Source organism: Colius striatus, chromosome 3 (assembly GCF_028858725.1).
Source record: "Colius striatus isolate bColStr4 chromosome 3, bColStr4.1.hap1, whole genome shotgun sequence".
In the NCBI taxonomy this organism is placed as follows: Eukaryota; Metazoa; Chordata; class Aves; order Coliiformes; family Coliidae; genus Colius; species Colius striatus.
In genome coordinates this window covers 37,993,778-38,008,937 of record NC_084761.1, presented here as the reverse complement: position 1 = coordinate 38,008,937, position 15,160 = coordinate 37,993,778, and the positions used below count along the sequence as shown (strand labels likewise).

The 15,160-nt window shown below is 39.1% G+C and overlaps 1 protein-coding gene across 6 annotated transcripts in view; it reads left to right on the top strand.

The window, feature by feature from the left end:
* The window catches only part of PTPN13 (protein tyrosine phosphatase non-receptor type 13), a 133,423-nt gene that overhangs the window by 26,557 nt on the left and 91,706 nt on the right, over window positions 1–15,160 (top strand). For all 6 annotated transcript variants that reach the window (XM_061992965.1, XM_061992969.1, XM_061992967.1 and 3 more), the window contains exons 2-3: window positions 1,221–1,340; window positions 13,354–13,523. In XM_061992965.1, coding sequence (XP_061848949.1) covers window positions 1,226–1,340; window positions 13,354–13,523 — 285 coding nt within the window. In that variant the 5' untranslated portion in view covers window positions 1,221–1,225. The remainder of the gene's footprint in view (window positions 1–1,220; window positions 1,341–13,353; window positions 13,524–15,160) is intronic.

Sequence of the window (15,160 nt, the reverse complement as noted above, 5' to 3'; positions counted from 1 at the left end):
TCCTTGCAAACTGTTAGATCACTGTCCGTGAGTGTTCCTCTCAGCCACAATTGTTTGCTGATGGGGAGACTCTGGCTAGTTGATTGTAAGGCAATGGGCGGGAACCTCTGGCAGTACCATTGGTTCATCTAAAGCTGTGATATCGGTTACTGATCTCTGGACAATATTCTTTGCTCATGGAACTGTCTTATCCATTTCCCGCAGCAACTTTGGAACATTTGAGACCTAACTCACTCATCAGTGTTGATGATGTACCTTAGGCTTTTACTCTTGCTGCAATTCACTGCCTCAAGATTTTATTCTTTGGGCTGTGGAGAGAAACAGAGAGAAGAAACTGCAACTGCATCTTGATCACAAATAAAAGTTGACATGAGTGCTCAATCTGAGAACATTTAGTGTCCATAGAAAGATGAAATAATTAAGCAGATAAATGATTTATTTGTTTCTGAGCTTTTTGAAATAATGAAGCTTTGACTTTGCCAGAATATTTTGGGATGCATTCTTCAGTTTTCAAAATGGTTTTGTACAACTAAATAGCATATTCTGGTGTGGTGAAAATGATTTAGCTCTTTGAAAAAAATATTAAGGCCTGACCTTTTTAGATGGGGAAGGAAGTCATTACTTGTTTTCTGGAGATGCAACGTATAAAGCACTGCTAATGGTTTTACTTTGTTTTTTTAAATGTATGAAGCAAAGATGATAACTGTCAGTTCCACAGCTAGCTTCCTTGCTTGCATGTTTGGAGCCAGTGCTTCTTAAAATTTAGTCATGAGATAATATAAACAGCCCTGTGAAAATATATTGGAAGAAGGGCTTCCTTACCTAAGAGCAGCTGGACTTATTTAAATGTAATGTTAATAACTGATTTATATTAATAAACCTTTAACTACTAATCATTTTGTTCTTTTTCTTAAACAGAGTGAACTCTTGCCAATGGCATATGGACTGGTGCCGGCTCACTGACTTCATTGATTTAGTAGCCTACAATATTAGTATGGATCATTGTTGTCTTAACCCAAAGTTTTCTTCTTCATAATAGCAAGGGCTTAAAGTTCTTTATTGTCATGGTGAATGCTTTGTTGTATTATATTTGATGGGCTCTGTTATATTAGAGAATTTTTGTGACTGGGAGTTGAACATGGATTATTACTACTTTAGTGGTACATGCAATGAGAAAATAACTCTTATGTAATCTTAAATCAGTCCACTTCATTTCGTAGGTAACATGCATGTATCACTGGCAGAGGCTCTGGAGGTTCGGGGGGGACCACTGCAAGAAGAGGAAATATGGGCTATTTTGAATCAAAGTGCAGAGAGCCTTCAAGAACTATTCAGAAAAGGTAAGCATTTGTAAAGACTGATTGTATACAGAGTTGGAAATGTCTTTGGTTATGTTTACTTGTCATATAAGTAAATTTACTTGGTCTTCTTAGGCTCTAATCCCAAATAATAATTTGCTTCTAAGTTATCTTCGGATAAACTGCCTAGATGCAACCAAGCCCAAAAAATTGTTTTCAGCCATCATTTCATGTTCTGTCAAGTTCTGTGATATATCTGTTTTCATGTGGTGACAACTTCACTTTGGTGCGAAGCTAGCACATCTACTAAAGGGCTTCGTACTGTTAGGTTAGTGGTTGATCTCAATGATCTTAAAGGTCTTTTCCAACCATGATGATTCTATGATCTTTACCATTGCTTTAGACTCATAGAAACGAAATAGACACATAGGAAAAAATTATAAGTCTGAGACTGTGGGAGCACTTTGATCCTGAAGTGGACGTAGAAACAAGTACAGTACAGTAGTGATCAGACTGCTCTGAAGAGCAAAGGTGAGCTGCAGACAACTTGATCAGAGGTCTAGGTATCATTCCCCAGAATGCAAGTAGCATATATAGCTGCTGAGAGGAAAGTAGTGGCTTGTTGTACTTTAAAGGAGTAGAAATATCTATCGCTTTTCCTCTATCTCTCCAACTTAGTAGGCTCTAAGTTGAACAGCATCTGCAAATACTGCTAATAATTATATGGTTTAGCTCTAGGTCTAAGTATGGAACTTCTCATCTTCTTTGTTTTCTGCTTTTTCTCTAAAACTTGGAAAGTTTTTAAGCCCCTTTCCCCGTTTTGCTTTTTATAGCAATAAAGGCTTAACTCAATCATTGAGCTTTAACCTGGCCTCAGATAGTGTATGTAGATACAGAGATATGTTCAGATATAGAGTATATGTTCCCATTATGCATCTTAGTATTTCAGCACATTTATGGGAATCGTCTCCTTATATGTAAGCGTATATATGTAAGCTTCTTCAGTTTTACTGAGGAAAAATCAAAAGCTCACACTTTAAAAATAGTTGTTTTGAGTGTTGCTATGCAAAGGGGTATGTCTTCATTACTGAGGGCATGTGTTTGCATGTGTTTGGCTTACAGTTCTATCAAGATTCAACATTTAAGTTGTTTAGGGATTGTTTTTTCTGAGATATGGCTCAGTCACACACTAGGTCTGTATCATATGTTGCAGAACCTGTGAAGTAGTGTCTCTTGGATATTTCAAAGACTAAAGAAGTGAAATGTGGGCAGCAACTTCCACATGGCATTTGATTTCTCATCAAGCAGTACTTAGCATTATAGATATAAAGTTTATCAACTTCTCTGGAGTACTTTTTGGTAGGTAAGTTCATAGCTTCATGGTAAGAAGCATTCCCTGTTAGGAATGCTGAGTTTAGTGTTGCAATTTGACTGACATCCTGTACCTCTGCTTGTGTTGCAAGAAAGAGAAAGGTGGCATCTTATTTCCTCTGTCTTTCTCTTTGTTATCTCTCTGAGAGAATCAGAGGAATGATTGGGGTGTTTTTAAGAGGCCAAGTTGTTGAGACCAAGTGAGGACCTTAACTCAAAAGATCTTGAATGGTTACGGATTTACTCCTGTATTCTTCACTGGAAGTAAGACCTTGAGTTCTGTCTTGAAATCCACCTGAAAAATCACAGTAGCATGAGTGTATACTAGTGAAACCACTTCAGACGTTATTCTAGGTCTAAATTTTTTCAAGAAGGAAGTCCTCCCTGAAAAGGAGAGCTCACCCTTTCTTAGCCTGGGAGTAGTGCAGAAAAATTTCAATTTCTATGAAGGCTGTGTGCAAGCATGGAGAATGAGAACAGTCAACCCTCTGCCCCAGAACTTTTGGTATGTACTTTTAAGGTAGGGAAATGTTTGCTAGCCAAGACAGGCTAAGGTGGCAGAAGCTTTTGACCTGTCTTCCTATCAGCAAAGACTAAAACACAAATTCAGGTAAAATCAGTACCAGAAGAATCTGTCTTTTCTTGGAGATGAACATGTTATTATTGAGTTATTTTTCTGCTAGTTCAGCAAACTATTTTCAGTTGCATGCTATTAATTAACCTGCAATATAGCCCCGTGGTAAATGCAGTTCAAGAGACACCCAAATAAAAGAGCTTTTCTGTGTAGCTAAGATTGACAAAGGCAATCTTAATTCCTCCCAGAAAGATTAGGATAACCAGATGGTCTTTAGTAAAAATTCAGCTTCATTAAGGATACAATCTAGATAACTTTTTTGTTCATCTTGAATATCATTTTTTATGCTGCCTTGTAAAGATGTGTTGCAGAGATGTGGGTACAGAGAATGCAGAGGTTTATGCAGGCTTGTCTGATTCAATTTTATTCTTCATCTGTGGAGGACTTGTAGCAAATGGGAGATCCTAGCAAAATCCTGTTTCCCTTGGTCAAAGTCCAGACCTAGCTTACAGCATGGAAGAGCTGTTCTGTGGCTGAGGATACCGTTTCCAAAATTTTTCAGAACTGACCAATTGTTCCTGGCAGAGGGCAGTAAGGCAAGCTTTTAGCTTCTGCAAGTCCAGAGTGTGCTTAGCTCTGATCAGTCTCAGAGATGCTCTTTTCTTCCTCCTTGTATAGCTTGGGAGTCCTTGAATAACAAAATCTAAGCTTTGATGAAAGTTTTCTATATTAAGTTTCTTTACATACAAAAAAAGGCATGTTGTTCAACAATCTGTGGTCCAACTGCTTTGAAATGAGGAGGATGAAAAGGCTGTAGAAATCGTCAATCAGCTCCTAAATTTGCCATCTGTTCACAATCTCCCTGTACCAACCCAGCAACCACATACAGTTAAAGGAATTACCAGCCCAAGTAACCATTTATTTATTTACTTAATCTTGTGAGAGTTTTGGTAGTCCTGTTTGAAGCTGAGAATCCTTTCAATCCGTTAACTGAGAATATGTTCTCCAATTTATTTGTTACTTAAACTAGTTTCAGGAAATTAAGGAAGAATGCCCCAAACAAGTTTCTGTTACAGATTCGATGAATTCTTGATTTATAAAAGTTCTGCACATCTTTTAGTGAGTCTATCTTGTTATACTCTGAATACAATGCACTGAATACAAGAAGCACAGAATGAAAATCCATGTCTTAAGTGGTTCATCATGTATCGTACTATGTCCAATTCAGTGACTGATACAGAAATATGCATATTTTAATGCCTGTTTGTATTCACAGTTCTAACAGGTGTTGAACTCTTTAAAAACAGAAATTTATTTCAATCATTGTAAGTAATGTGTGATATGATTGAAATGCCCAGTTGCTAATCACTGATTTAGAAGACCAACTCTGGCAGCTTCTTGTCAGCATATTGTAAGCTGTTAAATGGAGGAGAAAGGCAATCTAGTACTCAGTTGCAGATCTGACACCAGTTGTACTAGTGACGTTGAGATTAATCTGGAGATTTGGAAAGGCTGATACCAGACCTGCCCTTCTCTTACATCTGTGTAATTATCTGCAATAACTATTTTGTTGTTGAGAGGGTGTATCAGCTCTTTCAGACATGCTGGATCTTGTACACAGTACTCCATGAGGTCAAAGGAACAGGTCTTTGAAGTGAAATATCTTAAATGTGAGCATGTAAGTAGCATGCTGAGCTCTTTGTTGCTGAGAATTATGAACCGGGCGTCCCTCTAATTTGGTAGGTTTAACTATAAAAGAGTTATCAAAACTTGAAAGTTGGAAAGACATCATGTGTCACTTAAGCCACTCGTACAGTAAAGCATTTTTTGTGGATTCTGAAACTAGTTGAAAGAGAGGAGGAAATAAGGGGGAAAAACAAGTATGATAACAGAAAGGCAGGCTGAACAAAGGAGAGACTTTACAAATTGACTGTCTTGCAAATTTATATATGGGAAATGATTTACATAAAGAAAATTATTGTCATCTGAAAGTGGATGTGAAGACAGACAATCGTGGTTTTTTGTGACCTGTTAATGTTGTCAACAGTCATACTATTGCATCTGCTTCGTTTGGGTAACTATAATTTAAAGAACAAAGATGCAGTGTGAAATGTGTTGATGGGATGTAGTGGTGGGTCCCAAGTAGTCATTGACCTAGTTAGGATGGAGGGGGAAATGGATTGCTTTGGTTCAAAGGGGAAAAAAGATTCTCATTTTCCAGCCCCTCCATGCTGGAAGGTGTTAAATGATTGGGTTTTCCCTTTATCAGTAACTGTTGAGGAGTGGTACTTTTTTCACCTTCTGATAACATTTGACTTTTTTTCATTGCTGAGAAGGAAAGAAACTAGTCTTTTGTGCATTTTGGTGATTTGTTTTTTAAACACATGCTATCCCCTCCCGTGCCACGTGAGGCTCAGTTGCTGCTTGTACTCTTCCCAGAACTCTGTGCAAGGTAAAGTGTAATCTGGCTGACAGGGGAGCATCTCAGGAACAACATGGGTGGAATTGCAGGCTAGTTTTTTTACTCTGTTTCTTGCTCCAATATTTTCAGGAAAGAGTAAATTTCAGTTAGGTTCTCACAGTGTTTCTGTGCTCTGTTTTCCAGCTGTCTCAGTATCACATCAAAGCTCTCTGCTCAGTCTCATCCCTTTGTGCCCAAAGGAGAGGGAGCAGAAGCACCACAACGCCGCTTCCCTTGCACAGTAGACATGTAGAGACATGCTGCACCAGCTCAGAGGAGTTTAAGACTTGGATTTTGAGTGGTCCCTTGTGCTGGCATAATCCTAGGCTGTCAGCAGTCTTCCTGCCAACAACCTGACCTGCACCTGGCCTTTTCTATGCTAGGAGAAATCTTGCTTGTCTCAGTGAGGGCTATAGAGTGAAGCAAAGAGAACGATGAGAAAGTGTTGAAGGCTTTGTTTATGTTTTTGGGTTGTTCTGTGTTTTTTTTAAGGTATTTCTTTTTTGTTACAAAAGAGCGGAAACATCCATCACCTCTGACCATTTCTACTGAAGACTGTGACCTAAAAGAAGTAGCAAAAAAACCCCCAAACTGTATGTAGTTTGGGAATTAAAAATTACTTACCATTAATATTGATTATATTGGGTCCATTTTAAATTGCTGCCCAAATTTACTGTTTCTTAAGAGGCGGTAGATTTTTTTTGTGTCTTTGGCTACTTGTATCCTGTTAAACCACATGAAGGGTTGTTTCAAGTCTCATTTGTTTGGCAGATGCTATGTAGCAAAAGTTTATTTTTTATTCTATTTAATTTTCAAATTTATTTAAATTTTTTTATTATTCTTATTATTTTCATAATGATTTTTTTTAAATTCCATTCTATTTAGAACCAGTTCACACACTCACTTAAGTAAGACCACACTATTTCTGTCTTGGCATGGCTTGGTAAACTATGCTCTCACAAGTGTGTTCTTACCAAGTTAACATAGTTCTGGAGTTAATTCGGAAGGCTGGCAGCTTGAGTGCAGATGAAAGCACTCACTGACTGTGAGCCATATTCTGAATTCTTTTAGAAAGAGGAGTTTGAGTCTCCTTTTGTTTTGGTAATTTTCCTCTTTATTTTTGGGAGCATGTTTCCCTTACTGCTCCTGTATATTTGTCTGAAAACCTAAACAGGAGATGACATGAATATTATGACTGGAAGTCAGCTTCTGTTGTTTTCCTGCTGTCTCTGGCTATTTGATGCACTGCATCTTTTTTATGGTTTTTTTTCCTCTGAAGTACAAACATGTGGAAGGGTAGGAGTAGAGTTACTTAAAAATATTTGTCTTAGGTTAAATCTGCATAGTAGGAACTTTGTAACAGCTATTTTGGTTTGTGATGCATACCTTAAGGAAGGAAATGGAGCATGAGTTATTTTATTCATATCCTTTATAATGGTAGATTGGGTTCTCAGAGTTGTGATGTAGGTATGATTTGCTATGTTAACTAAAAGCCCCTAAGAGAGGAAGCTAAGGAAATATCAACAAAATAAGCTTGGCAAAATCAGCCCTTTTTCTAAACTTAGAAGTAATCATATTCATTGTACATTGCTTCAGATTTTGAAGATCTAGTGTGCATGGAAGTATTTTATGTGAGTCAATAAATTCAACATCTACATCTGTAGGGAAAAAATGCATGCTCCAAAGTTTGTTTTAATGAATACTTGGAAGGTAAATGTGGGGATTTTTATAGATCTTAAAATTAAATCGTGTTTCAATCTCATTAATTCTTGTTACTGTAGGATGTTTCAGAGTATGAAGAGTTCATATGTATTTAAAGTAATACAAAATGCTATGTTAAGGATAAAGTCTCCACATTAACTAAGGTTCCTGAGGTGAGATTTTTAAGCAAATCTTGAAATACTTCATATCAGTGTTGTATACACACAAACTAGTACGAAATCCATTAGTTACATGCAGGGAGGAGGTTTTGAGAGTTGATAGCTAATAGGGTGGTCTTTCTAAAAGTGCTTTGCTATATAATGTAATAGTTTCTTATGTACATGTAGTGGGAAGGGTCTTTACATCTTTAAGTTTCTTTTCTTTAGCATCTAAAGTTATGGCAACAACACTGAATAGCGATTGTTCTGTTTAGTTTCAGAGGAAGAGGGGTTAGGGGTACAATGCAAAATGTCATCTCTTGGCACTGGGAAGAACAGATAATGTTATTTTAATTCTTAATTAAAATTTTATTTAATTCAGTTGATTGAAATCAATTTCCACTAATTTCACCATACATGTTTTAACTCATGCCAGAAGAGTTTTCTTCAACTCATCTTATTTCAAAATTAACATATTTGAGGGCTTTTTTACAACATGAGAGATTCCTAAAATCTGGCTTTGAAGTTGACTACACTAAGAGAAGGTATCTGTTGAGGTAGTGTGATTTATTTCATGTCAAGTGTCTTGCCGCACACTGCAGTGAAACCATGATGTTGGACATGGTTGATTATTTTTACTGCTGTATCAAGCAACTATTTTCTCATGGCCATTAAAAAGAGTGATGCCAGGCTTAAATCTTTTTGTAGAGAGTCATCAGTTGGATTGCTGTGGGAAAGAGGTAGAATGTGTACTGTAGTGTAAGGATTGGTAATGAATGTCTGCATGAAGTTTAGAATTTCTTCTCTTCACCAGATTTATATGGTGGTGTTCAAATAGCTCAGCACCTGCTTGTTGGTTGGATTTAATTTTTTTTAACACCTTGATAAATTCAATATTTTCCATACTTGAAGTTACAGTTGGAGGAGGTCTAGAAACAGAAAGATACTTGTACAGCTTTCTTTGTTGAGCTATACAAATTTGAGTGTGTTTGAGTAAGCCCCTGCGCTGCCTCTACACCAATGCACGCAGCCTGGGGAATAAGCAGGAGGAACTGGAGATGTGGGTGTGAATGCAGGGCTACAACCTCATGGCAGTCACAGAGACATGGTGGGACAGCTGCCATGACTGGAGCACAGCCATGGAGGGTTAGGTATTGTTCAGGAAACACAGACTGACAAGGCGTAAAGGCGGAGTTGCTCTCTATGTGAGAGAGCAATTAATGTGTACTGAACTGTGCCTGGGTGGGGATGAGGAGCGGGTAGAATGCTTATGGGTAAAAATTAATGGCAAAGGCAAGGCAAATGATATTGTTGTAGGAGTTTGCTACAGGCCACCTGATCAGGAGGAGGAAGTCGATGAGGCCTTCTATGAACAGCTGAGAGCTGCCTCACGATCACAGTCCCTGGTCCTCATGGAGGACTTCAACCACCCTGATATGTCCTGGGATAGCCACACAGCCAAGCACACACAGTCCAGGAGGTTCCTACAGATTGCTGATGACAACTTCCTGTAGCAGGTGATCTAAGAACCAACAAGAAGGGGTGTGCTGTTGGACCTGGTACTGATGAATAAGGAGGGCCTGGTTGGGGATGAGAAGGTTGGAGGCAACCTCGGCTGCAATGACCACGAGATGGTAGAGTTCAAGATCCTGTGTGGAAGAGGCAGAACAAAAAGCAGGACCATGACCCTGGATTTCAGGCAAGCCGGCTTTGGCTCTTCAAAGATCTACTTGGATGGATCTCATGGGGTATGATTCTAGAAAATAGAAGTGTCCATGAGAGCTGGTCAGTCTTCAAGCACCACTTCCTCCAAGCCCAGGATCAGTATGTCCCAATGCACAAGAAAGGAGGAAAAGGAGGTAGGAGGCCTCCATGGATGAGCAAGGATTTTCTGGGGCAACTCAGGCAGAAAGCAGCCATCTATGAGAGGTGGAAACAGGGGCTAGCTTCTTGGGAAGAGTAGAGGAACATTGCCAGGGCATGGAGGGGTGCAACTAGGAAGGCTAGAGCCCCTCTAGAATTAAATTTAGCCAGGGAAGTTAAGGACAGTAATAAGGTAATTTCAAGTACATAAGCAGCAGAAGGATGGCAAGGGGGAATGTGGGCCTGCTGCTAAACACTGAGAGTGCCCTGTTGTCTGAGGATGCAGAGAAGGCCGAACTACTGAGTGCCTTCTTTGCTTCAGTCTTTACGGCCAAGGTCATAAACAATCATGGAGGACAGGCAAGGTGCCTGAGGACTGGAAAAGTCCAGTGTCACTCCAGTCTTCAAAAAGGGCAAGAAGGACAACCCAGGAAACTACAGGCCGGTCAGCCTCACTTCCATCCCTGAAAAGGTGATGGAACAACTCATCCTGAATGTTATCCCTGAACATATGAAGGAAAAGGTGTTTATCAGGGGGAGTCAACCTGGCTTCACCAAGGGGAAATCCTGCTTGACCAATCTGATAGCCTTCTATGAGTGCATAACCAACTGGCTAGATGAGGGGAGAGCAGCAGATGTCATCTACCTTGACTTCAGCAAGACTGTTGACACTGTCTCCCGTAACATCCTCATCAGAAAGCTAAAGCAGTGTGGATTGAATGAGTGGACAGTGTGATGGATCAAGAGCTGTTTGAATGACAGAGCCCAGAGTGGTGATCAATGGCACCGAATCGAATTGGAGGCCTGTGGCTAGGGGAGTTCTACAGGGATCAGTTCTGGGACCAGTCTTGTGCAACATCTTCATCAACAACCTGGATGTGGGGACAGAGTGTACCCTTAGTAAGCTTGCTGATGACACCAAACTGGGAGGACTGATTCCCCAGAAGGCTGTGCTGCCATTCAGCAGGACCACCTTGAGAGTTAGGCAGAGAGGAACCTCATGAGGTTGAGCAAGGACAAGTGCAGAGTCCTGCATCCGGGAAGGAACAACCCCATGTACCAGTACAGGTTGGGGTCAAACTGCTGAAGAGCAGCTCTGCAGAGAGAGACCTGGGAGTCCTGATTGATGGTAAACTAAACATGAGCCAGCAATGTGCCCTCATTTTTTTTTCCTGGGATGCATCAAGAAGAGTGTGGCCAGCAGGTCAAGGGAGGTTCTTCTCCCCCTCTATTCTGCCCTGGTGAGGCCTCATCTGGAGTACTGTGTCCAGTTCTGGGCTCCTCAGCTCAAGAGTGACACAGGACTTCTGGAGGGAGTCCAGCGCAAGGCCACCAAGATGATCAGGGGACTGGAACATCTTTCAGATATGGAAAGGCTGCAGGAACTGGGGCTATTTAGTCTGGAGAAGAGGAGAATGATTGGGGATCTTATTAACATTTACAAATATCTAAAGGGTGGATGTCAGGAGGTTGGGGCATCCCTTTTTTCTATAGTAGCTAGCAACAGGACAAGGGGTAATGGGATGAAGCTGGAACAGAAGAAGTTCCACTTAAATATAAGAAAAAACTATTTCACTATGAGGGTGACAGAGCAGTGGAACAGACTACCCAGAGGGGTTGTGTAGTCTCCTTCCTTGGAGGTCAAGACCCACCTGGACATATTCTTATGTGACCTGATCTAGGTGAACCTGCTTCTGCAGGGGGGATGGACTAGATGATCTCTTCCCTTCCAACCCCAACCATTCTATGATGCTATGTTATGGGGTTTTTTTTTAGTTGAACTTATGTTGACATTGGTAGGGTAAAGTAACATATGTTGTTTTGTCCCTTGTGATTTTACGTACTGAAAGAGGGTAGGAAAACCACCTGAGATCCTGTCTTTTGTGTAAAAGAGAGAAATGATCATGTATGGTTTTTATTAGATATTTCTTAGGGTGTTATGAGGACTTTTTGGTTTTTTTGGTCGCATACCAAAAAGACCTCTGGTTTCCCTGGACACCTCAGCAGTTTTGTATGAGAGCTTAAATTGGTTTAGCCTACATGATCAGAAATACTGTCCATCAATTACTTGTTTCATTTGGGTCTGGGGAGAAGACTGGAGCAATGAAATATGCTCCCCCGAGTCAGGAAGGCTGAGCCTCTCTTGTATACCTTAAAAAGCAGAGCAAGGTCAATATACACTGTGAATATTCAGCTTGTCATCCCGGCTTTCAGCAAAACACACTGGCATTTCAAAATTTATTAGGAAGACTGTAAAAAACTCCTTTGGTTCTCAGATAACTATACAACTTGAAATTGAAGTAGACTCTGCAGGATCTTTCCATTTGTAGAACATTTGTTATCGTCAATAGTCTCTTTTTAAAGCAAAATCTCTACATAGTGATTTAAGGTATTTTCAGTAAAATGTTTGTTAGACAGAAAAATGAATTACCGGGTTCTTTACTGAATGATGTCTCATTTTCACATTGGTAGGAGGAAAAACTTCCTGAGTTTTAGGATCTGAAAGTTCTGAACATTTATCTGGATAATTGTACCACCAAATTATCAAACTAGTTTTACTTTGGTATCTCAGGATGTAGAAAGTGTAAAAGCAATTTCTCAGCTCCTTTTGGAGAAAGAGGAGAAATACATGGACTTACTCAGTAGATCCTTTTACATTTGATACTTGCAAGCAGTAATTTAATACATTTCCTAGGAGATTAGAAATATTCCAGATTACAAGATAATTGAACAGGCTAGGAACCAACCTTATAGGAATATCCTGAGCTGATATGGAAAATGTTATTCATGGTGGAGCAGAGGGAGAAAATTATTATTCTGCTGTTGTTGCTTACTGGGTAGAGGAAAAAGCACTTGTCTGTCAAATGTGTGGTTCCTCAGGTCTTTGGTATATCATTTAGCAGAAAGCAGAGCAACTGCCCCTTTGTCTATGGAAAAATAACAGTCAATCTTGATTTTTTACATAGATGAAAGCTAATGCCTCCTTCAGTGAAAGAGCTGATTTATTGTTTGAGGTGTAGAAAAAGGTTTTTTGACTCAGGGACGCAGTCTATCTTTTTCCTGCCTTAGTTAACTTTTACTTTCAAGATTTTGGGACTTAACACGTTTCTCATTGTGTGTGGCCTTGTCGCCCCTCCTGATTTTTGTTTTAGTGGGTCTGCGACAACAATTTTGACAGCAGTGTTATCAGACATGAAAAACCTATCTGGCAGTTGCATATTTGTAGTGCAAGAAAGGCTTTTTGTCACTTTTGGTTCTCCAATTTCAATGTTTCTTTTGCTGTTTTCAAGTACTATTTATAGGGTTTAAATGGGCAGTATTACTCAGGTGTCAGGTTTATTCTTTGCCTGCTTTCAGTGCTGCGTAGAATAATTCTTTTTCATTTTGGAAATATTTTTTTCTTTAGGCTAAAAACAGACGTCTGTGCCCCAAAACTTTTCCCGTTTGTCTAGTTCTATTGCTTACTCTAATAAAGAGTATTTCCTCTCTCTACTAACTTTGTCTTTGCTATTCAGATCATTGCTACTGCAGCAGTGCTGTATTAGTAGAGTGGTGAATTCCATTCTTATTGGAAGAATTAGCCTTAATGACATGTACTCTACAAACTGTGGTCGTTCTGTGTGTCAACTGTAACATAAATTAAATCTGAGGGCAGGAGAGCTTGTGATTATTTTGGCAGGCTATTCCTGACCTTGCTGATATGAATAATAGCAAAGCATAGTCAAAATATAGGCGCTACTCCTTAAAGTGATTAAAATTGAGGTGGTTGTTCTGGTTATGAAGCAGCACAGGTGGAAAAGGAAGCATGAATCTGTTCCACTAATATATATTAAACATGTCTTTGAGCAAATAAAATAACATCAAGTGAGGGCATCAAACAATATTCCTTTAATTTCAGATGTCTTTTTTTTTTTTTTTGACACATAGCTGATCCTACTACTCTGGGATTCATCATTTCTCCATGGTCTCTCCTGTTGCTTCCATCTGGCAGTGTATCATTTACTGATGAAAATGTCTCCCAACAAGACCTGCGAGCATTCACAGCACCAGAGGTTTTGCAGAACTATTCTCTATCATCTCTGTCAGATGTTGAAAAGGTACAGTACTTCTTTGGCAGACAACTGTTGTCCTTTACTGTTGATCCCTTCACAAAATAGCTTTAAACTGTCCTTTCTGCCTTCCTGTGGTTCTTGATTTGCATGTGTAATTGTTGATTTCTTTTGTGAGAGAGGGAGGGATTCTGCTGCTTTGTTTTTGTCCATAAAAGTAGAATAGCAATTATGGTTGTATGCACTTATGAAGAAGTGTCTGTGTGCAAGTCCCTGCCACATGTGTGACAGCCGTAATTGGACAGTGGCTGCACAGAGTAACTGACCATCAAGCTGTTAGTAGGCAATACTTTGCTTTCTTTTTCTAAAAGATTTCACTAACATGAATAATTTCAATTGAAAAAAAATGATGAAATGCACGTGAGAGGTAAGCAAAGGAATTATTTGAGCAGTCCAGAGCTTCAAAAAATGGGATATTCCTATACTCATCTCAGAAGAAAAAGTTTGTTTTAATTAACATAAATATTCTTCAATTGTATCTGAAATTGTTCCACTCTATCTTCCATTTTTTAACTCTTCCCCAAGGGTAGATGTTCAGGCAGGTGAGGTTCCTATATGTGATCTCCTTCAGGTCATTCATATGCACAGTCAAAATTCCTAACTTCTCAAATGTTTTCATTACAATCATTTATTGCAAATGGTAGTACTTTTCCCTTGGCCTAGTCAAACATGGGAGTAAGAAAGAAATCGAGCTCTATTTCCATTTGACTGGCTTCTCTGTCTCCTCAGGATATATAATCCTTAAAGATGGAAGGTAGCTGCAGCCAATGTTTTAATCTGGGAACAATTATGACATTTAGCAGTCTTCCTTCAGGGGGAACAGAAACATGCACTTATTCCAGTATTGGAAACTACTATTGGCATCTGTTGCTGTAGTGTTCACAAGGTCTATCAAAACATGTTTTTCTATGTTGAATATTGTGTTTGCAGCTTTTTTTTTCTTCTAAATGTTGTATATAGTCAATTTTCTTTAGGACCATATCATCAAATACCTGTTGAAAATCATCATTTCCTCAGTTACTTGCAAGCCCTTTAGACATCCTTCTTGCCCATATATATACATATATATGTATATAATTTTATCTGAGAAACTATAAGCAATTAGCAACCTAGGTTGAAACTTTTGGTAGAGAAGTAAAATTGACACTGATATCAATGCAGATTCAGGATCAGTTATATAGGATGCAGCTGCCAAGCTCTCTAGGGTCCTACTGTTGGAATTGTGTATCTTCTTCCAAGAGAGACAACACTGTTCAAGATAGTAACCTTATATCTAGTACCAACTCTGAAGTTCATATACAAAACAGATCTTTAAAAGCAACAAAAAAGTTTTGACATGACACATTTGTGATCTTTGTCAGAGCTGATTGCATTCTTTGTTGTGTATGTATTTGAAAAGGAAAGAACTATTACTAGTAAAAGCTGTGCTACGATGTTTCTTTCCCTTAATCTTCTGGAAGGAAATGGTCAGTGGCCTCTAAACTCTTGCACAGGGCATATCACTAGGTGATGACCAAATACTGGGATTCTGCATATATGCAGCACTGATTAACCATCTCTGATTATGACTTTGTGAATTGATTTCATTATAGCAGTATAACCTTGCTTTCTGAAAGGTGATGACA